Consider the following 26,062-nt stretch of genomic DNA (forward strand, 5'->3'; position numbering starts at 1 on the left):
TGTGTGACCCCTCTCTATATCACTATGTGTGACCTCTCTATATCACTATGTGTGACCTCTCTATATCACTATGTGTGACCTCTCTATATCACTATGTGTGACCTCTCTCTATCACTATGTGTGACCCCTCTCTATCACTATGTGTGACCCCCCTCTATATCACTATGTGTGACCCCTCTCTATTACTATGTGTGACCTCTCTCTATCACTATGTGTGACCCCTCTATATCACTATGTGTGACCTAGTGATACTCTGGATACACTGGATTGGAAATCACAGTTATTAGTCGGAGAGTGCTGGGCTCTCGGTAAACCGTGACGGGGGTTACACGGAAGTCACGTGCACTCAGTCCCGGTCAATCATCCTCTGGATCCGGTCGCAGGCACCTTGTTCCCAGGGATCAGCTGCAGGGTCGGATGCTGAAGCAAAAACAGCCGCAGTTCTTCGGGCAGCTCGTCCATGTTCATACCATGTGTCTCAGCCTCCATTATGCCGGAGCCAATAACGTTACGAAATCACTGGGCGCCGCCATTTTCTTAGAGACAAACAATGCTATGAGTGCTCCGGGCTTCCGTCGACGTTCGTTTCCTTGGTTGCCAGAGAACTTTAACCCGGAAAGTTGCTACTGTCAGTAGAGGTTATAGCAGAGAAGTTTCGCGGCCGCGCTACGATGTCTGGAGTCAGCTTATTACTGAGGTGCCCTGCACCGAGCGCACGATGTCCGGTAATAACCATGTTTCCCCGTCTGAAATACAGCGGGACAAGTTATACAGAGATGGCGGTAATAACAGCGACATCTGCCGGTGACCGAGATGCTGCAGCTTACTTGTCTGTTAGTTGGTTGTCGCTTTAGCGTGGAGGATATTCCCTGATACCCCCCCCCCCCTCAGTGTAGTATTTAATGTGCTGTATATATATATATATATATATATATATATATATATATATATATATATATATATACCCACAGTGTAGTATACGGGAGGTCTGATGTTACAGTAGTACTGATGTGCTGTGTATATATATATATATATATATATATATATATATATATCTCTCTATCTATCCCCACAGTGTAGTGTACGGGAGACCTGATGTTACATCAGTACTGATGTGCTGTATATATATACATATATATATATATATATATATATACACCCCCTCCCCCCGGTATAGTATACGGGAGGTCTGATGTTACAGTAGTACTGGTGTGCTGTGTATATATATATATATATATATATATATATATATATCTCTCTCTATCTATCCCCACAGTGTAGTGTACGGGAGACCTGATGTTACATCAGTACTGATGTGCTGTATATATATACATATATATATATATATATATATACACCCCCTCCCCCCCGGTATAGTATACGGGAGGTCTGATGTTACAGTAGTACTGGTGTGCTATGTATTATATACCCCCCCCCCCCCCCCCCCCCCCCCCGTGTAGTATATGATGTGCTGTGTTTGTGTGTGTGTATGTATGTGTGTATATATATATATATATATATATATATATATATATATACACACACACACACCCCAGTGTAGCATACGGGAGGTATGCTGTTGTAGTGGTATTGATGTGATGTATATAGTTAAAATTTATGCTGCGTTTACACGCAACAATTATCGTGTGAGTTTGCACGATAATCAGGCGTGGGAACGATCAACCGACGAGCGAGAAATCGTTCATTTTGATCTTTCAACAACTTCTCAAATCACCGTTGATCGTTCACAAAAAATTTGCAGATCGTTCCGTGTGAACAGTTGTTCGACGATTTAACCAATGTGTGAAATAGGCTTTAAGTGATTGCAAAACAAATTATCGTACTGTCTAAACGCTGATGGTTATGAAAAAAAAATCGTTACTCCGACATCGTTAATGGTACGATCGGGCGAATTGTCGTTCCGTGTAAACGCAGCATAACTCTTTTGTTCGTAGGCAGCATAGTGAACAATAGGGTTAACTTCAAAATCTCCTGCCAGGCAGAAGAAACAAACATAATTAGTTAATTAGAGTAATTAGACCAATTAAACAGGTCTATAATAGGACTCCAGAGACCAAGAGACATTGGGGGAGATTTATCAAATTGGTGTAAGGTAGAATTGTCTTAGTTGCCCCTAGCAACCTATTAGATTAGATTGGTTGCTAGGGGACAATTCTACTTTACACTAGTTTGATAAATCTCCCCCATTGTGTTAGTATGCAGTAAAAAACTTGAATCAGGGTGGGGTGCTCTGCTGCCTACGGACTCATTTCATTTCATCCTACGGCAGCACAGTGAACAATAGGGATAGCAAAGCAATAAACTTATAGGGAGGGAAAGAAATCATCTGTAGGACCCTTTGCAAATCCCTCCTGCAAGAATTTTAATACGTTGGAGATTGATGGAAAATAAATTTCATGACTAGAGCACCAGGAGCTGAACACTTGGGCTACTTTATTGTAGACTTTAGTAGTAGCTGGTCTTCTGAAAGCCTCCAGAATATCCACCACTTCTTCAGACAGACCTGCTTCTCCTAGCCCCTGCCTGTTAGCTTCCAGGCTGTAAGATGAAAAATTTCTGGGCAGGGATGGTATAAATCCTTCTGGCTCAGCAAGTCTGGACGGACTGGAGTTCACTTGTAACAGCCCCTTCAAAGTCTTAATACGAGAGGTCACCAAGCCAATTGTGGCCAATATGGCACCACTACAATCGCTGTGATTTGCTCCTCCTGGATCTTCCTGAGGACCCGTGGAATTAGAGTCAACAGGGGAAAATGTATGCAAGAAAAGTTGTCCAAGGTAGAGATAGGCCATCTATCACTTCTGGGTTGTCCCATCTGCATATAGAGCAAAATCTGGACAACTTCTTGTTCTCTCTGGTTGCCATGATGTCAATGTCTGGCTTACCGTATTTGCTCACAATCCAAGCAAAGGATTCTGGATGAAGACTCCACTCTGCTGGAGCAAGATGGTGTCTGCTCAGCCAGTCTGCTTTGGAATTCAGTTTGCCCGGAATGTGTACCGCCTTCAAATCCATAAGATGGGATTCTGCCCAGGTCATCAGCAGTTCGCACTCTTTCATCAGATGAGCTGATGCCTCCCTGCTTGTTCACATAGTAGACGGTGGCCAGGTTGTTGGATTGCAGGAGTACTCTGCGATGAAGAACTAGGTGACCAAATTGCCTTAGGGCTAGACGAACCGCCCTAATCTCCCGCAGATTTGACGAACTCTGACCCTCCTGCACTGACCAACTGCCCTGAACCCATTGGTCCTCCACATGAGAACCCCAGCCTGACCTGGATGCATCGGTGGTTAGAATTAACTGGGGAGCACTGGATAGATCTCTCCCACACCGTACCTTGTCCGGATCTAACCACCATGTAAGACTTCTCCTTGTGGAGCCCAGCAGGTGTAAACGATCGTCCAGACCCTTCTGGAAGTGGTTCCACTGCAAGAGAATGTTGACCTGGAGATGCCGTACATATGCACAAGCCTAAGGGACAGCCTCCAGTGATGCAATCATGAGCCCCAAGACACTCATCGCTTTCCTCACCGACACCTGGCCACTGCAGAGGAGGTCTTTGATCTCTGTGGTCAACTTCATCACCCTGTCTTCAGTCAGGTAAAGTCTCATGACTGCTGAGTCCACTACAAACCCCAGAAATTTGCAAGCATTTGATGGGATCATGTTGGATTTCTGGTGATTGATAATGAAGCCATGCTTCTCCAGGATGTCTACCGTCAACTTCAGATAAAGAAGCAGCTCTTCCCGCAATGAACCAATCGTCGAGGTAGGGAACGACGAACACTCCTCGAGTGCTCAGAACAACGATGGTCTTTGTAAACACTCTTGGAGCTGTGGAGAGACCAAAAGGAAGACATGTGAATTGAAAAGGAGTCGTACTTTTCCCTTGAACCATGGCGATTCTTAGGAATTTCCAATGACACCTTGCAATGGGCATGTGGAGGTATGCGTCGTTCAAATCTAATGTAGCAGAGAAGCCGTCTTTCTGGAGAATAGAGACCACAGATCTTATTGTCTCCATTTTGAAATGTTTGCAAGTAATATATGTTTAAAAAGGAGAGGTCTATGACTAGACACCAATCTCCTTCCTTTTTGGGAGCAGCAGAAGAGAAACTTCTTCCAATGCACCTTTCTGAATGAACTCTTGAAGGAGTCTTGAGAGCAGGGCGCTGGAGTCGGAAAAAAAATGTACTGACTCCGACTCCAGCTTTAAAAAAATCTTTAAAAAATGTAGAATTGAATTTTGATATGAATTTTACGAGTTTTGCTCATGAATATATATTATGAGCAACATTCTAATAGACACTGTCCCTATTACATAAGGCACGCACACCTGAGGACTGACTAATCAGACAGCCCAAGACCCGGACTGTCTGGATGGAGTGGGGCCCACCCTCTCTTCCCACTCCAGCACCACAGGCCCTAATAACTGGTTTTGTCCAAACCTGATCTGCAGAAAACACAGATCTGTGGCCACTCTAATTTCCTATTGCTTTTTGTATAACCGAGAGATAAATCTTAGGCATATATACACCCCATCTACCACTTATCCAGACACTGTCACATATCCTCCCCCCTTGTTTCAGACCCAGGGCTGGAACACATCTGGACACAAGACAATGTACACAGGAGAAGGCATCTGCATTTCCCATTTGTGTTCCTGGCCTTTGCTTTACAGTAAACCTGTACCTGTAAAGCCAAAAACCACCTTGTGACCCTTCTATTCTTTTCTTTATCACATCCATTTGAGGGGAGCATGATCAGTAATTCAAAGTGCTGCCCGAGCAGGTAGTAGCGGAGTGCTTCCAGGGCCCATTTAATAGCGAGGCACTCTTTTTCCACAATCGCATACATTTTCTTGGGGTCATTGAGTTTTCTACTTAAGTACAGTATAGGGTGTTCTTCCCCATTCTGCACCTGTGACAGTACAGCCCCTTGTCCCACATCAGATACATCACTTTGATGTACAAACTCTTTCTCAAAGTCTGGGGTTATCATCACTGGCTCGACACACAGAAGGCTTTTAAGGGTCTGAAATGCTTTTACGGCCTTTGGTGTCCACCTAACCATGACCGAGTCTTTCCCCTTTGTCAGGTCAGTTAAAGGGGCTGCAAGAGAAGCAAAGTTTGGAATAAACCCTCTGTAGTAGCTGGTAATCCCCAAGAAAGCATGAACTTGCTTCTTATTTATGGGCTGAGGCCAAGTTTGTATGGCTTGAATTTTATTTATTTGGGGCTTTACAAGACCACAACCTATAGTGTAACCCAGGTATTTGGCCTCCTCCAGACCAATAGCACACTTTTTTTGGATTGGCTGTGAATTCTGCCTTACACAAAGAATCTATAACAGCTTGCTTCCTAGGTAGATGGGATTACCAATCCAGACTTTGGATGATAATGTCAACTAGATAGGCTGCTGAGTACCGTCTATGGGGTCTTAGAATCTTATCCATAACCCTCTGGAAAGTTGTGGGGGCCCCATGCAAACCAAAAGGCAAAACAACTTAATGCAATAGCCCATCAGGGGTGGCAAAGGCAGTATTTTTTTTGGCCTCATCTGTTAGTGGTATCTGCCAATACCCTTTGGTCAGCTCTAGGGTGGTGATGTAACGTGCTTTTCCTAGTCTGTCAATGAGCTCATTCACATGTGGCATCGGGTAAGCGTCAAACTTAGATATGGAATTTAGCTTACTAAAGTCATTGCAGAACCTTCAGCTGCTGTCTGGCTTGGGAATCAGAACTATGGGACTGCACCATTGGCTATGGGACTCTTTAATTACCCCTAGTTCCAGCATTTTCCTCACCTCTTCGCATATAACCCCTCTCTTGGCCTATGGTATTCTGTAGGGCCTGAGCTTAACTTTTTCAGTAATTGTCATGTTTAATGAGTGAGGTGCGACCTGGGATATCAGAAAAAAAATGTCTGTTCTTAAAGAGGAAATTATGTACCTCGACCTTTTGCGCCTTTGCAAGAGAGTCAGGTGTTACCTCTGGCATCAATGGCTTCTCGGAGCACAGGTGCCCTGGTGGTAATGAGGTGTCTGCGGCAAGTGATAGTCTATCTTTCCACGGTTTTATAAGATCCACGGAGTCTGTCCCTACACCAAGTGTGACACAAAATAGAGACGGACAAACAAACACAATAAAGAACAGTCAGCTAGCCAAGTCAAAATTGAGAAGAGAGCAGGTAGTCGGAGGTCAGGCAAGAGGTCGGGAAATGGGCAGAACAGAAGCAAGGAGATTAGGACAGAGAACGCTGGGAAGGGAGCAGGGTAGCTGGGACTAGTTTTCACTAATAGCCAGCAATAATATGCTGGCCATGACTATACTTTATGGATCAGGAGCCTGGACCCAAGACTCATTGGTTCGGCCTCCTGAATCAGCCACATTGCAGCTTTGGCACTACAGGCTGAGTAAAAAAGGAAAGGCTACCTCCTGTTGGCCTGCACGCCACCCATGTCCCAAGGGTGCTATAAAAGTGATAATTTGGCTCCTATCTGCCCAGTTGTAGGCTTATTTAGCCCAGGAGAGGCCATTGCTAGTGTGAAAATCAGGGGCGTAGCTAGGGGTTCAGCCTAGGGGGGGCGAGCAAGTCTGAGTGGGCCCCCAACCGATTATGTTACTCAAAGGGAACCTCGCTTGACAACAATGCTTTCTAAATAATAAAGGGTATATTCTGCTCCATTACTCATAGTGAATTAAGAGCAGTGTTAGAGGCTTCTACATTTACATATATAGACACATAAAATGAAACAGTGACTTACAAGGGGTGTCTTCTCATCGGAGTCGCTCACTATCCCAATGTCATGGATGTATGGGCAGTATAACAGGTTCACCTGAGATCTGTAGTTAAAACTGTAAAAAAAAGTTAAATCCATTATGCAAAGACTATTATTTTCCCTATACACTGACTGACCCATATACCATAGAGGTAGATAATTTGCATTCTGCCTAAGACAGGTGCATCACTCACAGGGAGGTACCGCAGGCTCAATCACTAGCTAACTCGGGCAGCCACTACAGGCTGCTGCACCCTGCTCTCTGTGATCCGAATCACAGCTTTCTGATTTAAACATACTTGTCCCTTATCCTGTAAGAGACTGGGGTGGAGGGGTCGGACCTCTGCCCCCATTCCCCCAGGATCTCCAGATCAGCCCCCAGCTCCTCTATGAAGCTTCCAGAGAGAACTGGGCCAAATAGGGTTAAATCAGAAAACCACTGTTTTCCACATGTCCAGCTCCCCCTGGTTTCCACATGTCCAGCTCCCCCTGGTTTCCACATGTCCAGCTCCCCCTGGTTTCCACATGTCCAGCTCCCCCTGGTTTCCACATGTCCAGCTCCCCCTGGTTTCCACATGTCCAGCTCCCCCTGGTTTCCACATGTCCAGCTCCCCCTGGTTTCCACATGTCCAGCTCCCCCTTGTTTCCAACATGTCCAGCTCCCCCTGTTTACCAGCTCCCCCTGTTTCCACATGTCCAGCTCCCCCTGTTTACCAGCTCCCTCTGTTTCCACATGTCCAGCTCCCCCTGGTTTCCACATGTCCAGCTCCCCCTGGTTTCCACATGTCCAGCTCCCCCTGGTTTCCACATGTCCAGCTCCCCCTGGTTTCCACATGTCCAGCTCCCCCTGGTTTCCACATGTCCAGCTCCCCCTGGTTTCCACATGTCCAGCTCCCCCTGGTTTCCACATGTCCAGCTCCCCCTGGTTTCCACATGTCCAGCTCCCCCTGGTTTCCACATGTCCAGCTCCCCCTGTTTCCACATGTCCAGCTCCCCCTGTTTCCACATGTCCAGCTCTCCCCGTGTCCACATGTCCAGCTCCCCCTGTGTCCACATGTCCAGCTCCCCGTTTCTACATGTCCAGCTCCCCCTCTTTACCAGCTCCCCCTATGTCCACATGTCCAGCTCCCCCTGTGTCCACATGTCCAGCTCCCCCTGCTTCCACATGTCCAGCTCCCCCTGCGTCCACATGTCCAGCTCCCCCTGTTTCCACATGTCCAGCTCCCCCTGTGTCCACATGTCCAGCTCCCCCTGCGTCCACATGTCCAGCTCCCCCTGTGTCCACATGTCCAGCTCCCCCTGTGTCCACATGTCCAGCTCCCCCTGTGTCCACATGTCCAGCTCCCCCTGTGTCCACATGTCCAGCTCCCCCTGTGTCCACATGTCCAGCTCCCCCTGTGTCCACATGTCCAGCTCCCCCTGTGTCCACATGTCCAGCTCCCCCTGTTTCCACATGTCCAGCTCCCCCTGTTTCCACATGTCCAGCTCCCCCTGTTTCTACATGTCCAGCTCCCCCTGTGTCCACATGTCCAGCTCCCCCTCTTTACCAGCTCCCCCTGTGTCCACATGTCCAGCTCCCCCTATGTCCACATGTCCAGCTCCCCCTGTTTCCACATGTCCAGCTCCCCCTGTTTCCACATGTCCAGCTCCCCCTGTTTCTACATGTCCAGCTCCCCCTGTGTCCACAAGTCCAGCTCCCCCTCTTTACCAGCTCCCCCTGTGTCCACATGTCCAGCTCCCCCTATGTCCACATGTCCAGCTCCCCCTGTTTCCACATGTCCAGCTCCCCCTGTTTCCACATGTCCAGCTCCCCCTGTGTCCACATGTCCAGCTCCCCCTGTGTCCACATGTCCAGCTCCCCGTTTCTACATGTCCAGCTCCCCCTCTTTACCAGCTCCCCCTATGTCCACATGTCCAGCTCCCCCTGTTTCCACATGTCCAGCTCCCCGTTTCCACATGTCCAGCTCCCCCTGTTTCCACATGTCCAGCTCCCCCTGTTTCCACATGTCCAGCTCCCCCTGTGTCCACATGTCCAGCTCCCCGTTTCTACATGTCCAGCTCCCCCTGTGTCCACATGTCCAGCTCCCCCTATGTCCACATGTCCAGCTCCCCCTGTTTCCACATGTCCAGCTCCCCCTGCTTCCACATGTCCAGCTCCCCCTGCGTCCACATGTCCAGCTCCCCCTATGTCCACATGTCCAGCTCCCCCTGTTTCCACATGTCCAGCTCCCCCTGTGTCCACATGTCCAGCTCCCCCTGTTTCCACATGTCCAGCTCCCCCTGCTTCCACATGTCCAGCTCCCCCTGCGTCCACATGTCCAGCTCCCCCTGTTTCCACATGTCCAGCTCCCCCTCTTTACCAGCTCCCCCTGTGTCCACATGTCCAGCTCCCCCTATGTCCACATGTCCAGCTCCCCCTGTGTCCACATGTCCAGCTCCCCCTGTGTCCACATGTCCAGCTCCCCCTGTGTCCACATGTCCAGCTCCCCCCGTGTCCACCTCCCCCTGTGTCCACATGTCCAGCTCCCCCTGCATCCACATGTCCAGCTCTAGTCTATTCCTAAAGATACAGACTGCCTGTGCAGTCTGTATCTTATGCTTTTACCTATAGCTGTGTAGCGGAGCAGTAAGGCCGGGGGCGGCCATCTTGATGACGTCAGTGGTGCGTTCCAGCGCTGGAACGCAAGGGACGTCATCAACATGGCGCCCGGCTTTACTGCACCGCTACAGAGGACTGGGTAAAGTATAAGATACAGACTGCACAGGCAGTCTGTATCTTCAGAAATAAACTTCATGAAGATACAGACTGCCTTTGCAGTCTGTATCTTATACTTTACCCAGTCCTCTGTAGCGGTGCAGTAAAGCCGGGCGCCATCTTGATGACGTCCCTTGCGTTCCAGCGTTGGAACGCACCACTGTGACGTCATCAAGATGGCCGCCCCCGGCCGTACTTCTCCGCTATACAGGATTAGGTAAAAGCATAAGATACAGACTGCACAGGCAGTCTGTATCTTCAGGAATAGACTTAGGGAGCAAAAATTCAATAGCGATCTGAGTGGGCCCCTGCCAGAGTGGGCCCGGGGGCGGCCGCCCCCCCTGCCCCCCATCAAATTTCGCTACTGGTGAAAATACTAGAGTAGGGACCATGTCTCGAAGACGCCTTAACGTTGGCGACATGGTACATTCTGATCAAATAGTTTGCTAAAATATCTACAGAGCAGATGTTTACCGTGTGTACGCTGGGAGGAGTATATATGGTAAGCCCTTGCACCTGTGGGTTGCTGCTGCACTTTGGGTTTTTTTTGTCTGTACTACTGGCTGAGTGGCAGAGCCTAAGTGTAATGCCGCTCAACTGCATGGCCGGCTGCGAGTGACGTGAGCCCGCGGCGTCCCTGGTTTCCATGACGTAATTCTGCTCCGGCACCGTGGCTGCCAGAACCGTGCCTTAAGTAGAGGCCACAGGATCGTGTGCAGGGTTCCTGACAGTAAGGAATAAACACTAGAAACCTGTCACCTGGGGAAAAAAGTACCTATTCTGGCACTGCGGTTATACACCCTCTGTTGTGCCTCCTGGGCCATATGCTCATGTACAATAGGCATTACAACAAATATCCGATCTTGCAATTGTGCAGTATGTTCAACGACACTTCTGTAGGGCGTAGCTTCCTCTTCTTTCGCTATGTCTAGAAGTCCCTTAGGGTGACGGCCATAAAGCAACTCAAAAGGAGAATACCCTGTGGATGACTGTGGGACCTCACGGATGGCAAACATGAGATAAGGAAGAAGAAAATCCCAATTTTTCCAATCTTTGTCCACCACTTTCTTAAAGCGCAACTATAAAATATTTTGACCATTCAGTTTTAGTTAGCTTAGGTCATAAGACTTTTTGCAATATACATTAATAACCTAAAATAAACAGTTTTTTAAATTCAGAAGGCTGATTATGCCCTTGCAGCTCTGTCTGGCTCTGAGATATTTCTGCATTCCTGCTGGACACGCCCCCTCCCTGCAGATCAGTTCTGAGTGTACAGACTCTGACAGGAGGATCAGATAACAGCCCTGATACATAGAGAGAGACATAAACAAAACCTCCCCCCCCTCCCCTCACAGAGGTGACTAAGCAGAGCTGAGGGTGTTGTGTGTGTGTGTGTGTGAGGAGCAGCGCAGGGGAAGAGCTGGATGGAGGGACAAGTGTATCCAGTGCCACCATCACTCCAATGTACTGCATGAGGGAGAGTGGGTGAGTCACTAAGGGGAGGACTACAAGTCCCAGCACAACCCAGCTGTAGTCCTTCCATAGTACATATAACACTCACTATCGGATGTCTGCAGCAGGTGCCCCCACCTCCATGGCTGACATTGTCCTACAGTGTAATGAGAGCAGATGACTGTATCTAATCCCACTGTGTGTGATCCCATCTGCTGGGGCTCTGTATCTAATCTTACATTGTGATACTGTATGCTGGGGCTGTATCTAATCCTGCTATGTGTGATACATCTGCTAAGGTGCTGCTCAGTGAATGGAGGGACGCAGCCAGGGAGATGAGGGATAGGCCACGCCCACTATCTCTCAGCCAGAAGAAAAATTCATTTATTCTTCTTAGCCAAACAACTGGTGATATCTTAGCGAGCGTACACACTATCAACACAGTTTATGGCTCTTTTTAAAGGGTAACACATGGGCTTATTATTTGAGGAATTTAATTTTTTGGCTACTGAAATTATAGTTGCACTTTAAGCATGGCTTTTAGGGTCTTAATATATCTCTCTACCAGTCCATCAGTCTGCGGATGGTAGACAGAAGTAGGCAGCTGTTATAACCTGGAATAATTTACACGGCTTGACTCATGACAAAAAGGGGGGTACCCTGATCTGTAAGGATTTCTTTTGGTATTCCCACCCAACCAAACGCCTGCACCAACTCTTTGGCTGTGGCCTCGAATGATGTGTTACGCAAGGGTATAGCTTCGGGGTAGTGAGTAGTATAATCCATAATTACAAGAATATGCTGGTGAGTTTGAGCAGATTTTACAACAGGCCCCACCAGATCCATCGCTATTCTCTCAAATGGCACCTCAATGATAGGTAGAGGTACCAGCGGACTACGATAGTGGGGTCTGGGAGCTGAAACCTAGCACTCTGGACAGGAGTCACAATAATCTCTCACATCTTTGTGAACCCCAGGCCAAAGAATCGTTGGAGGACTCGATCTGTAGTTTTTTTCAGCTCCCAAATTTCCCCCCATAATGTGTGCCAGATCCAGCACGGTTCTGCGATATTCTTTAGGTACCACTAACTGCTCCACCAGATCCTCTCCCCTTTTCACCACTTGGTACAGTAAGTCATGTTTTACAGCCATGTATGAAAATGCAAGTCTGGTGTCAGGCTATACTAGGTTACCATCAATCATTTTCCCATCTTCCCTGATAAGGGTAGAATCTTTTAACTGTTCCGCACCAAACTGATCTTTCCTCACTTCAAGATCAGGCATATTGTCACTAGGGAGGTCTGGACTGCTCTGACCCCCCTGGGGACACAACATAAAGGAGCTTCCTCACTCTCCCCAGCCATAACAGAGAAAGGGAAAGTTTCTTTCCTCAACTAGAGCCCCACTCTCAGGCATTGTCTTAGAGACTCTCTGTTCCCATACCTCCAGGAATGTGGGAAATCCTGCCCCATTATGACATCATGCATTAATGATTAAACTAACCCCACCATATTTTTTACGGCGCCAAACTGGGTATGTATGTCCACTAGAGCAGTGTTGTAATGGCAGAGATAAACAGCGGTTTATATACGAGACATCACATTGCATGGGTTCATCATGCATTGGGCAATTGGCAACAACATGACCTGGCATTTAACATTGGAAGCATTTTATTAATTCTTTATTTAGTCTCTTATAAGCCACAGACCTCACTGGCATGGCTTGCTAGCTTCTAGAGCCTTGGCCTTCAGTCTCTCCCCTTGCACGCACAACCATATCTGATCTGCCAGCCCCCTCTTCCCTTGGAACAGTCTTACCAGAATGTCCTGGCGTTCGCCGCTGTGAGGCTTGGGGGCATTGCGGAAGACTCATCAACTCCTCCGCTGCTGTGTACCTCTCCACCATCTGGTCAGCATTTTTGGGATCTCCATGGCTCACCCACTTGCACAAGGTAATAGGGAGGGATCCATTACTACCCATTCAACCATCTGAGGGTCTGTCAGGATCTCTGGCTGCAGCCACTTCTTGGTCAGGTGAATGAGGTCGTGCATCTGAGAGCGTGGAGGTTTATTTGTGCTGTAGGTCCAGTTGTGCACTAGTTGTGCTCTGACAGAAACCGGGACTCCAAGGTGTGTTAGAATCTCCTTTTTAAGCAAAATATGCCTTTTGGGGTTTCCCAGAAAGGAAAGGTGCCAAAAGTCCTGCCCACTGCTCCTTTGGCCAACTTTCTCGATCCACAGTTCTTTCAAAAGTTGACAGGTAGGCTTCCACGTCATCCGTTGATGTCATCTTTTGAGAAAATGTCTAGCTCTTATGGAGGTGTGAGCAGCATCTGCAACACCTAGGACCCGTCCAGCATCAGTGGTTAGTTGCTGCACTACAGTTTTTAATGTCTCCTGGTCTTTGCTCCTCCTGGGTAGATTCTAGTTGCTGCACTTTGGTAGTCTCTTGTTGCACTCGGGTAGCTTCCTGTTGAGGTGCAACAGAATTCAAAAGAGCTTTAACTACATCCTCCATATTGTCAGATGTAGAGAGACAGTCTTTAAACCACTGCAATAAGAGTGACACTGGCCCTTTAAATTTTCCAGTCTTGTTTTCTCATGCCAAGATTTGTGCCTAAAGTCTCCTCCACCAATTCTAAGGGATTATGTAGCGGGTTAGTCATCTCCTGGGTAGACGGGCACACTTTGACAGGCACAGACAGAACAACTGGAGTTCGTTCAACTGACCTCAGCCAGTTTTATTTAGAGAATGAGGTACAGAAATAAATCAAAACAAACAAAATCTGCCTGTCCGGCACTAAATAGCAGGATACCTCTCTAACAAGGTGCCGGCCTAATACCGGGCACCAAACATAACATAAATTGTACGTACCACTTCTATGGCTCTCACAGGTTCTGAGCAGATGGCTTGTTCCCAGGCTGAGAGCCAAGGTGTGTCTGCACTCCTGGTCTTTTATAAGGCACGCACACCTGAGGACTGACTGATTATTCAGACAGCCCAAGACCTGGACTGTCTGGATGGAGTGGGGCCCACCCTCACTTCCCACTCCAGCAACACAGGCCCTGATAACTGGTTTTGTCCAAACCTGATCTGCAGAAACCACAGATCTCTGGCCACTCTATTTTCCTGGTTGCTTTTTGTATAAAAGACATGATAAATCTTGGGCATACATACACCCATCTACCACTTCTCCAGACACTCTGTCACAGGATATAGATAGATAGAACCCCCCCAGTGTAGTATACAGGAGCTGTAATGTTATAGTGGTATTGATGTGCTATTGCTATTGATGTATATATACCCCCCCCCCCCCAGTGTAGTATACAGAAGGTGTGATGTTATAGTGGTGCTCATGTACTGTGTGTATATACATGTATATAATGGCTGCCGTCCTCTGCTTACGTTGCAGTTTGCTGCATGTTCCCTCCTTAGACCTTTATGGACTCCTTCAGACACTCTGTTCAGACCACTACCTTCGAGCCCTTGGAGGGGTAAGTTCCGTACTTAAGTGTTTCTGCCATCCAGAGCCTCTTTGTCAAGATCACACATTTTTAGGGACTAGAATACGCCCCCCCCCCCTCAATGCTTAACTCCACCCCCTTTACCATTCCCAAGGAGAACCATTGAAGCTGTCTATGAAGTGTGTGTTCATTGCTGTATTTCTGTAGATCCTGGGGGCTGCGTGTCTCCCGGGGGTGGGCACCATTCATCTCTCATTGTCAGCAGTTTGGGCTCTTGTCCTTAGAGCTTACACCTTGCTGGGCACTTTCCCCAGGTCCTGGCAGCGGCTCACACAGATCACTCTCCTTCTCCGCATTGACAGAGTCCAGGAAGGATCCCCTGATGAAGTGGATTCTCTTAGTCATCCCTGTCGCCTCTTTTGGGCTTGGCACATGGCAGGTAACATCTGAAACCCCTACATTTTGTGAGTGGTGATGTGTTTCGAGGTTGTCACTTGTGCTGTTTTCTGTACCTAGATCATGGCATCATATCTTGCTGGTGAACATGTTCAGGGGCTTCTATGCAGGGCTGTGAAGTCAGTAAGCCGCAGCTCCGACTCAAACTCCAGCTCCTCCATAAATGGCCGGTCAGACACCAGGGGAGTTATGGATATCTTCATATTACACTGCTGTTCATATACAATCATCCAGCATCCTGGAAGAGAACAGCACAGATCTCCCCCACACAATGGACTCTTCCAGCTCAGAAACAAACTGCCAAATAGTAACCGACAACATCTCCCGACCACCCTTATGTAATAGGGCCAGTGCTGTATTACTGATATATGGAGGAAACTAAATGTATGGGAGACAGGCTTTTTCTGATTTTAATAAATAAGGTCCTTAGATTGATAGAACATAAACCATATTAATGAGGAACATTTATAAAATTAATATGAAAATTCAATTATAACACTTTGAAAGATTTTTTTTTTTTTTAAGCTGCAGTCAGTACATTTTTTCCAACTCTTACTCCGACTCCACAGCCCTGTGCCTATAGGGTTCTTTTGTGAGGGGAGGGGGGCTTCCATGCTGCATGAACAGTGTGCTGTGATTTAGGCTGCTGGCTGCTTTGCCTCCCCATAAACACAAAAAATAGAAGTACCAGAATGCCTGTTTAGGTCTGTCCAGGTGAGGCCCTTAAAGCAGCCGTAAAGCTTATTCCCCCTACATAGTGGCCAGTGTCCCTTGTAATTGTCCGCCATTCACGTCTCAGACGGACATTCTCACTTTATATGCCCATACAGTGTGTGCAGAATTATTAGGCAAGTTGTATGTGCGAGGATTTTTTTTTCTTTCTCAACGCTTTATTAAAAGATGTATCATAAAAGTGTACATACAATAGAAGCAGGCACAGCGCCTGACTGCAAAATAACACATATACTAACCAAATCAGGAGTGCATGAATCTGAATATACAAATCACCTCAGCAAGACACTTCTCCAGACAAAGATAATAAAACAGAGGTGATGAACCAAGAACTCAGGAGAATAAAGCATAAAGAGAAAGTAGAGAGAAGGAGAGAGAGAGAGAGGGAGGATGGGGAAAAGCGTGGTGCCAGCACGATCCGACATAGGAGAAAAGGTCCCCTTACGGGGCGAGAACCACAGTTTGGGCTAGGCCTTGTTGCGGCACAGCTTGGTTTTTGTAGGCGGGCGTATCTAAGGAGGCTGCCCATGGGAACCACAATTTGGCAGTAGGTAGGAGCCTGTTGTGGAACTCTGCCTTGAGTTCCTCCATCCTTTGCAGGCATAAGACCTCTGCGAACGAGTCCGTTATTGTGGGCAGGGTTTCTGACCTCCACCTCCCGGGGTATTACCGCCTTAGCTGCTAACAAGAGGAACTTAACAAGTCCCTTCTTAAGTTTGCCTATTGACCCGGGTAACATCAGTAACAGGAGCGTGGCCGGGTCATTTTCCAGTTGCGTCCCTGTGATCTCCCGTGTTATAGAAACCACCTCTGACCAGAACCCCTGCAGCTTGTTACAGCCCCACCATATGTGTGTCATCGTTCCCCTGGCTATCCCACATCTCCAACAGGTATCAGGGACTGAAGGGTACAGTCTATGGAGCTAACAAACCGATAAAGAAACAACTGAACCTCAAACTTATCTCAACATGAAAAATCTTTATTGCTTTAAAAACACATATAGACAGAGCAGGAAAATGCGATGAATCACCACTGGAAGAATGTTAAAAGAAACGACAACGAACATACAAGCGGGGGTAATGCAGATGGACCACATAGGGTGTGATGTAGATAAAGGTAATAATGATGCTCTGTCTGCTAAAGTTATAAGAACAAACACCTAGATGTTAATAGGAACAATAAAAAAAAGTGCCAACATGATAATACAGGTATATTACCAAAGTAAGAATCAAGTAGAATGTCCACCGGCAGCCCCCACCCCGCTGTACGTTTCGGCTATCCGCCTTTTTCAAAGCTAAGACGAACCTCTGTACCACCGCGATTGGACCTTGTAACATGTCTCCTGCGACCTACTGAGGATTTGTGACAAAAGAACATCGCCTTTTCCCAGTTTTCTTTGGAAAAGGTGCGATTCAATTCTATTTCCCAACCTGTTTGAAATTTCGTCTTGTGTGAGGCCTCCGGAGTATTCAATAACCGGTATATAAGAGATACGGCGTGCTTAGGAGGTTCATTTTGGGTGCATAGGTCTTCAAACGCTGAAAGCTGTCTGTGAAGGTTGGCGCTAGGAGCCAAGGACCTATAGAAATGTGACATCTGAAGATATTGCCAGTGAAGCCTAGGTGTCCTGTCCGTTTCGGGGACTAGCAACTCATAAGGGTTAAGGGATGAGGTTGTGTAGTATACCAGAGCGTAATCCTGTGGCTGGGCTGAGGATGGCACCTGTCAACAAGTGTTTTATTATATATTTTAGGAGTTAACATGTTTTATATTAAACTGTTATGTATATTTCTCTGTACCAGTAATTAGCAGGCAGAGAATGGGTTACATTCTTTTCACTGCACACCACACAAAACAACGCCACCTACTGACCGTAGTGGGAACTGCTCTAGGAAGCCTAGGAAGTTGCTAGAAGGGGGTGGGGTTATGCAAATAGGCCCACTATATAAGGATGGCAGTTGCAGTGCATAGCTGAGACAAGAGACTAGCTGCTGAGGGAACAACATCACCTCATGAGAGACAATCACCACAGAGCAAAGCTGCTGAGGGAACAACATCACCTCATGAGAGACCATCACCACAGAGCAAAGCTGCTAAGGGGAACAACATCACCTCAGGAGAGACCATCACCACAGAGCAAAGCTGCTAAGGGGAACAACATCATCTCAGGAGAGACCATCACCACAGAGCAAAGCTGCTGAGGGAACAACATCACCTCATGAGAGACCATCACCACAGAGCAAAGCTGCTGAGGGAACAACATCACCTCATGAGAGACCATCACCACAGAGCAAAGCTGCTGAGGGAACAACATCACCTCATGAGAGACCATCACCACAGAGCAAAGCTGCTGAGGGAACAACATCACCTCATGAGAGACCATCACCACAGAGAGAAGCTGCTGAGGGAACAACATCACCTCATGAGAGACCATCACCACAGAGCAAAGCTGCTGAGGGAACAACATCACCTCATGAGAGACCATCACCACAGAGCAAAGCTGCTAAGGGGAACAAGAACAGAGCAGCCAAAGAAAACAGCAGGAGGTGAGAGAAAAAGAGAGACTTTGAGAGACAGTTTGTCAGGTGCCCCCTCAGGAAAGGGCTAGCACACTTACAGTCAGTGGGAATCCTAAAGACAGACACCCTAAGTGGACGGACTTGGCTGTAAAAAGGGAGCAGAGTTAACGTAGGCCTCTGCACCCATCTTCCTAAATTCGGGGGGTAAGATTTACTAGGACCCCTGGATACCTCTGGGACCCGCAAGTTGTGGCCTAAGACCCGGCCCAGTAACCTAAGCAGGAAGCTCCCTAGTTGACAGGGATAGAAAGACAGACGCAACACCATTGGGGAGAGGTCCACAGGATAACAGTGCCCACCAGAGTCCCACACGTACTGACAGATCAGGATCTGAGGCAGATCGTTTCTCCACACACCACCAGACTCTCCACAAGCGCAGTAACCCAGTCAAAGCCGCCAGTATTCACTGCTGTATGCCAAAAGACTGTGAAACCACCTGCAAGTCTATCAGTAAAGGAGTTATTGTTACAATGCCTCCCTCCTTGTCTCCCTGTTGTCCTGGCTATCTGCACCACACCACCATCAAGGGCAATTATACCGGACAGCAATATTTGGGGTTGGCCCCGGGGTAACTACAGGTCCACACCATTGACCACCTTACACACAGGTGCAGCCCCCCACAATTTTGAGTCAAAGTTAAGCAGTCAAGGACCCTAGTGGCCACTGCAGCAATATAATATTTGTGCGGGTCTGGGAGGGCTAAACCCCCCTCCAGTTTCGCCAGAGAGAGGGTGGATGTCGCCAACCGGGGCCGTCTCCGTTGCCAGACAAGTGGGAGAAAAGGCGGTTTATCGTTTGGAAGAAAGAGCGTGGAAGCTGAATCGGTACAGTTTGAAACAAGTATAACAGCCTGGGCAGCAAGTTCATTTTAATAATGTTAATTCTGCCCAGCCATGTGAAATCTTTCCTATCCCATTTGGCGAGGTTCACCCTGAACTGAGCCAACAAAGGAGCAAAGTTTTTCTCAAAAGTGTCTGCCAATTTGACCGGGATATGCACTCCCAAGTATTTAAAGGAGGAGTTGCGCCATACGAAGAGAAAGCGTTGTTGAAGGAGGCTAATGGCATTGTGGGGTAAGGAGACATTCAGGGTGACACTCTTGGAGAGATTCATCTTATAATTGCTGACTCTACTGTATTCAGAAAGCGTATCCATCAGAGCCGGAAGAGATCTATCTGGCTGTGTGATGTACAAAAGTAAATCATCCGTGAAGGCTGAGCATTTTAGGTGCATCTTTCCAAGCCTGACACCCTTCACGTTCTCATTTAATCTAATTGCTCTCATCAGGTGTTCCATGACTAACCCGTAGAGGATTGGGGAGAGAGGGCACCCCTGTCTAGTTCCATTATGTATTGTAAAAGGGGCGGACAATGCTCTATTTACTCTAATTCGCGCCCTAGGGTATTGGTATAATGCCAGAATACGATCCCTCATCGCCGTTCCCAGTCCGATACCTTCAAGACCCCCCCCGAAAACCCCAATCCACCCTGTCGAATGCCTTTTCTGCATCCAGAGATAGCAGCATGCAAGGCGTGTTGGAAGTCTGGACATATTGGATTACAGAGAAAGTCTTTAGAGAGTTGTCTCTGGCTTCTCTAGGCAGGACAAATCCCACCTGGTCAGGGTGAATCAGGGTCCCAAGGAGGGGTGCCAAACTCTGAGCCAGCAGTTTAACTTAGAGCTTGGCGTCAGTGTTGATGAGAGAGATTGGCCTATAACTTGCACACAAACTGGGGTCCTTGCCCCCCTTAGGGATGACTGTGATGTGTGCGTCAAGAAAAGAGGGTGGGAAGGGCTATGAGGAAGAGACTTCATTAAAGGCTGCCAGAATGTGTGGGGATAGTTCTGAATGTAGGATTTTGAAAAATTTGCTGGTGTAGCTGTCGGGGCTCTTACCCATGGGAAGCGCCGATATGGCGGTAGCCAACAGGACTGACGGGTCTAGTCGCGGGAGGGCTGTGCGGGCAATGTACTGGTGCACCTCCTTTCTGGATACACCTGCTGAGAGCGGTAAGTGATATAGATCAGAATAATATTTCTGGAAAGAAGCAAGGATGTTGGAGGTAAGTCTAATTACACGGCCCGCTGGGTTTTTAATAGATTGTACATATAAGGAAGCCCTTTTATCCCTTAAGGCCCTAGCCAATAGTCTTCCCGATTTTATTACCGTATTCATAGAATGCACTTGCACAGACGTGTCTATCTGTGGTGGTTTTTGTCTAGGAGATCTGTAATCTCAGTACGTACCCGTATCAGCTTTCTATAGTCTCCCTCAGCTTAAGTCGTCTATGTTTGAGCTCTAGAGCCTGTAGCGTGTTGAGCAGTTTGTGTAACCTGCCTGCTGCGTCTCTCTTCAGCTTGGACCCATGTCTGATGCCGCGTCAAACACACTTAAGGGCCTCCTACTTCATCTGTGGGGAAGTGTTATCTGAACTATGATCTGTGGCAAAATGATTCACAGCCGTTTTCAAGTCAGCAAGGCACTGACTTGAGTCTCCAGGATTTCGCCAGGGTCTGGGGTACAGAGAGTTTGCAGAAAACAGGTGCGTGATCAGAAAGGAGTATATTACCGATGGAGACTGCGTGTATTCTGTCTAACAAGTGGTGGTGGGTAAATATGTAGTCTATTCTACTATAGCTGTGGTGCACATTGGAGGAATGTGTATAGTCACGGGCGTCTGGGTGATTCAGATGCCAGGTGTCACATAGCTGCATAGCATACAAATCTTTCTTAATTGTATTACGTTTACTGCACGGAAACGAAGACAGGCCTGTGGATGTGTCTACAGATGGCATTAGCGGGACATTTAGGTCGCCACACAAAATCAGGTGGCCCTGTTGGAAGGCATTGAGATCGTCTAGAGTTTTCGCCACAAATGATTGCTGGCCCTGATTAGGGGCGTAAATATTAGTGATCGTGTAAATTTGGTTGGCTATAGTGCAGCGCAAGAAAACATAGCGTGCCTCAGAATCTGTCTTTGTTTCGAGGATTTGGCATGGCAGAGACCTATGTAGTAAAATCGCCACCCCTTTAGTCCTACCCTCTGAGTTACTACTGTGAAACCATTGAGAATAATAACGGCTCCTAAAGGCAGGAATCTTATCTGAGCGGAAGTGAGTTTCCTGTAGGCACAAGATGTGCGTTCTCGTTTTATGCATTGCATACAAGACTTGCGACCTTTTTTCAGGAACATTAAATCCCTGAACATTAAGGGATGTAATGTTAAGTGTCTCCATTAAAGAAGAGGCAGATGCTAACTAAGCAATGCATAACATAATGATAAATGGACCGTGCTGGCAAAGGAAGGGAGGGAGGAGAGAAGAGTGCAGAGAATGAAAGAGAAAAACAAAACAGCAGCACCATAACGTTGGTGGCAAAATATCTAACATGTGCAACAGGTGTACCTCTAATAACAGATGTAGCATTATCATCTGTATACCTATTGGGGGGTATCAGTAACCAAATCTCAGTCGAGAAGCTACAGGTAGCCTTCACTGTGAGCAAATGTAGTAAGCATACAATTAACTTGGGGGGATGTACTTTGCACAAGGGTAACACTTAGGGGTGAACTGAAGAGCTAGAAAATCAGGGGTCAGCAAGCACAGGGTGTGGAAACCTCTCACATGGCCCTGGCTCTCAGCATGAATCAGAGTTCCGAGTCCGAGCGGGAGGCGCTCCTGCGCCTTCGTCTGGATCTCTGTGGTCTCGGAGGCTGGAACTGATAAGGAGGGACGTGGAAGCTTTCGATTGCCATCCGGATGCCAAAGGATTCTGGAGGAGCGCTTCCCAATCCAGCAGCGAGACATAAGGGAGATCAAAAGTCTTGCAGAAGGCTGGTAGATCGCATGGAGAGCGTAGAGTCGTGGTCTTGTTGTTGCTTCTGGCAAATAGGCGAAGGGGAAGCCCCATCGGTAGGTAATATTGCAGGACTGTAGCATTGCCAGCAGCGGTTTTAAGGCAGCTCTCAGACAAAGGGTGAGCCTTGACAGATCCGGGAAAAGAAGGAGTTTGGCACAGTCAAAGTCCACTTCAGGAAGAAGGCGAGCCTTCTGCATTATTTCCTCCTTGACGGAGTAATAGTGTACTCTGCAAATCACATCACGTGGCCTAGTTGTCGTCTATGTCGATGTGAGTTTCTGGCGGGCGGCCCAGGAGCGAGTTGAAAATGCCTACTACGGTTGGGAGTAGATCTGCCGCACGTGTTGCTTCTGAGAGACCTCAGATCCGGATATTGTTGTGTCTATTGTGATTTTCGAGGTCGTCCATTTCCGCAAAAATCATCTGTTGCTGGGAAGAGTGAGTGGATATCTGGGTTTTCATTTCAGCCAACGTTTGTTGGACGGAAGATTGTAAGGTTTCAAGATCATGCACCTGGGTTTGCAAGGTGGAGATGTCAGCCTTAACTAGTCCTAGATCTTGTTTCCAAGCGGTTTTTAAATCCAGCGCCATTGTCTCTGTCTTGTTTAGAGTGTAAAAACGCTAGCAGCGCTTGCAGTTCTGGATGAGCACTGAGAATGGTGGCTGCTTCACCCTGGGGCAGCGTTGTGGATATCAGGGTCGGCTGGGGGGCTTTGTGAAGGTATCCCGGACATATTTTCCATGAACTTGGGATTTTGTGACTTACAGGCATAAGACGGACTTCAGAGTCGGCTGTGACCCCAGTAGCAAGGGGAGCTATATGGTGCCCCCTAGCAATAGAAGAGGAAGGGGGAGCAACCAGAGAGAGTTCACTGGGGAAACTGCTTGAGCACAAAGACCTCAACTGCTGTGCCTCCGGTGCAGGGGAGGCAGGGGTTATCTTGGCAGTAAAAGTCTTTGGTGGAGTGGAGGACTGTTATGTTTAGTCTCCGTACCACAGGCACCGGGATTCTACTGGCTGAGTGGATATTTGGGTGTTGGAGAGCAATCCTACTAGGTTGCAGAGCCGGTTCTACAGTCCATGGGCTTTGCAGCGCATGTGGGCAAGATGGTGGCGCTTCCCTGCTGACCTGTAACTGCGAGTCCAGATCTTCTTGCTGCGCCTGTAGCCCCCTGCTGCCGCTTTGTTCCCCTGGCCTCAGGTATAGCGATCCTCCATCCCACTCCTCCAATTGCTCCCCTTGACGCAGGCTCACCTCCTGGGGACGGGACTCAGTGGGGCAAGATGGCGGCACCTCGTGTGGCGGCGGTGCTGGAACGGCGGCTGTCGCTGTATCACTGCGCACCGCTTCCTTCTCACATCTGCTCCGGCTGACAGGAGGTACCGGGGCGTGCTGTTGCACTGCAGGCCGGGCTCCTCTCCTGCGCACCCGGCTCCTGGCAAGATGGTCCTGGTCGGTCCTCTGCTCTCTCCCGCCGGATCCTCTGGCAGGCTGGCAAGAGAAGTGTAAAAAAGTTAGAGATAGGCGTCTGAGGGGTCCTGGGTGCTTCCAGCACCTGTGTTTTTACTTTCTTCAGCCCCATTAAGGCGCGCTTATAACCCCCAATAGCTTTGGCCACAGACAGAGCTCCTACTCCGTGCACCCAGCTCCTTCCATGGCTAGACCCCGCCAGCGAGGATTCTTTTTATTATTGAACAACAACTATGTTTTCAACCAACCCAAAAGACTCAATATCAAAGCTTAATATTTTTGGAAGTTGGAGTGGGGGTTTTTAGATTTGGCTCTTAGGAGGATATCTGTTTGTGCAGGTAACTTACTGCGCAGAATTTTTAGGCAACTTAATAAAAACCAAATATATCCCCATCTCACTTGTTTCTTTTCACCAGGTAATCCAATAGAACATTTCTGACATTCAAAACCAAATCCGTGACCAATCTACCCACGTTTCTTTACATTGACACTCATAGGCCTTCCATCCATAGATTCTGTCAGTTGCTGATCTATTTAGGATCAGCATTGAGTGCAGCAGCCACCACCGCCTTCCCAGACACTGCTCAGATAGGTGGACTGTTTTTCCTCCCTGTAGATCTCACATGTTATGAGGGACTACAGGTTCTCTATGGGGTTCAGATCAGATGAACAAAGGGGCCATGTCATAGTTACATAGTTAATACGGTTGAAAAAAGACACATGTCCATCAAGTTCAACCAAGGAGGGGATGGATACAGGGAAGGGGGAGGGGTGATAGGTTCTATACATATGCATTTATATTATTTTGCTCTAAGAACTTGTCTAGGCCGGTTTTGAAGCCCTCTACTGTTGTTGCTGTGACCAGATCCTGGGGTAGACTGTTCCACAGATTCACAGTTCTCATGGTAAAGAAGACTTGTCGCCTCCGGAGATTGAACCTTTTTTTCTCCAGGCGGAGGCAGTGCCCTCTAGTCCTTTGAGGGGGTTTTACCTGGAACATCTTTTCCCCATATCTCTTGTAGGGGCCATTTATATATTTAAATAAGTTAATCATATCTCCCCTTAAACGTCTCTTCTCCAGACTAAACAAATGTAATTCTTTTAATCTCTCCTCATAACTAAGATGCTCCATTACCCTTATTAGTTTAGTTGCCCGTCTTTGTACCCTCTCCAGCTCTAGAACATCCTTTTTATGAATCGGGTTCCAAAACTGGACGGCGACTCCAGATGGGGCCGCACCAAAGCTTTATAAAGCGGTAATATTATATCCCTGTCCCGTGAGTCCATGCCTGTTTTAATGCATGACAATATCCTGCTGGCCTTAGAAGCAGCTGACTGACATTGTATGCTGTTCTGTAGTCTATTATCTACAAGTACACCCAGGTCCTTCTCTATCAGCGACTCTCCCAGAGTAACTCCCCCCAGGACATAGGATGCATGTGGGTTATTAGTACCCAGGTGCATAACTTTACATTTATCCACATTGAACCTCATTTGCCAAGTGGACGCCCAAACACTCAGTGTGTCTAAGTCATCCTGTAACATCTGCACATCCTCCATAGACTGTACTGTACTACAAAGCTTGGTGTCATCTGCAAAGATAGAAACATTGCTGTTAATTCCATTCTCAATATCATTAATAAACAAGTTAAACAGAAGAGGGCCCAGTACTGACCCTTGGGGTACACCACTTATTACCGGGGACCATTCGGAGTAGGAATCATTGACCACCACTCTCTGGGTACGATTATTAAGCCAGTTTTCAATCCAGTTACACATTAAATTTTCCAAACCGATAGACTTTAACTTACCCATCAGACGTCCATGAGGAACTGTGTCAAACGCTTTTGCAAAATCCAGGTACACTATATCCACAGCCGCCCCCCCCATCCAGGCTTCTACTTACCTCTTCATAGAAACCTATTAGGTTGGTTTGACAGCTTCTGTCCTTATAATACTATTAGCCACTACATATTCCTGGATGTAGTCCCTTATATACTATTACCCCCTATATATTCCTGGATGTAGTCCCTTATATACTATTACCCCCCTGTATATTCCTGGATGTAGTCCCTTATATACTATTAGCCACTACATATTCCTGGATGTAGTCCCTTATATACTATTACCCCCTATATATTCCTGGATGTAGTCCCTTATATACTATTACCCCCTATATATTCCTGGATGTAGTCCCTTATATACTATTACCCCCCTGTATATTCCTGGATGTAGTCCCTTATATACTATTAGCCACTACATATTCCTGGATGTAGTCCCTTATATACTATTACCCCCTATATATTCCTGGATGTAGTCCCTTATATACTATTACCCCCTATATATTCCTGGATGTAGTCCCTTATATACTATTACCCCCTATATATTCCTGGATGTAGTCCCTTATAAGCCCCTCAAATAGTTTCCCCACAATGGACGTTAAGCTTACGGGTCTATAGTTACCTGGGGAAGTTCGAGAGCCCTTTTTGA

The 26,062-nt window shown here is 47.5% G+C and overlaps 1 protein-coding gene across 5 annotated transcripts in view; it reads left to right on the top strand.

Moving 5' to 3' along the window:
- Nucleotides 1–382: 382 nt before the first annotated feature.
- The window catches only part of SURF1 (SURF1 cytochrome c oxidase assembly factor), a 39,774-nt gene continuing 14,094 nt past the window's right edge, over nucleotides 383–26,062 (top strand). Inside the window, exons 1-3 of one of the 5 annotated variants that reach the window (XM_069985717.1) lie at nucleotides 383–782; nucleotides 14,423–14,504; nucleotides 14,789–14,913. In XM_069985717.1, coding sequence (XP_069841818.1) covers nucleotides 672–782; nucleotides 14,423–14,504; nucleotides 14,789–14,913 — 318 coding nt within the window. In that variant the 5' untranslated portion in view covers nucleotides 383–671. The remainder of the gene's footprint in view (nucleotides 783–14,422; nucleotides 14,505–14,788; nucleotides 14,914–26,062) is intronic. The other 4 variants (XM_069985714.1, XM_069985715.1, XM_069985716.1 and 1 more) reach the window with 4 other exon arrangements.

This window comes from Dendropsophus ebraccatus, chromosome 10, assembly GCF_027789765.1.
Source record: "Dendropsophus ebraccatus isolate aDenEbr1 chromosome 10, aDenEbr1.pat, whole genome shotgun sequence".
NCBI lineage: Eukaryota > Metazoa > Chordata > Amphibia > Anura > Hylidae > Dendropsophus > Dendropsophus ebraccatus.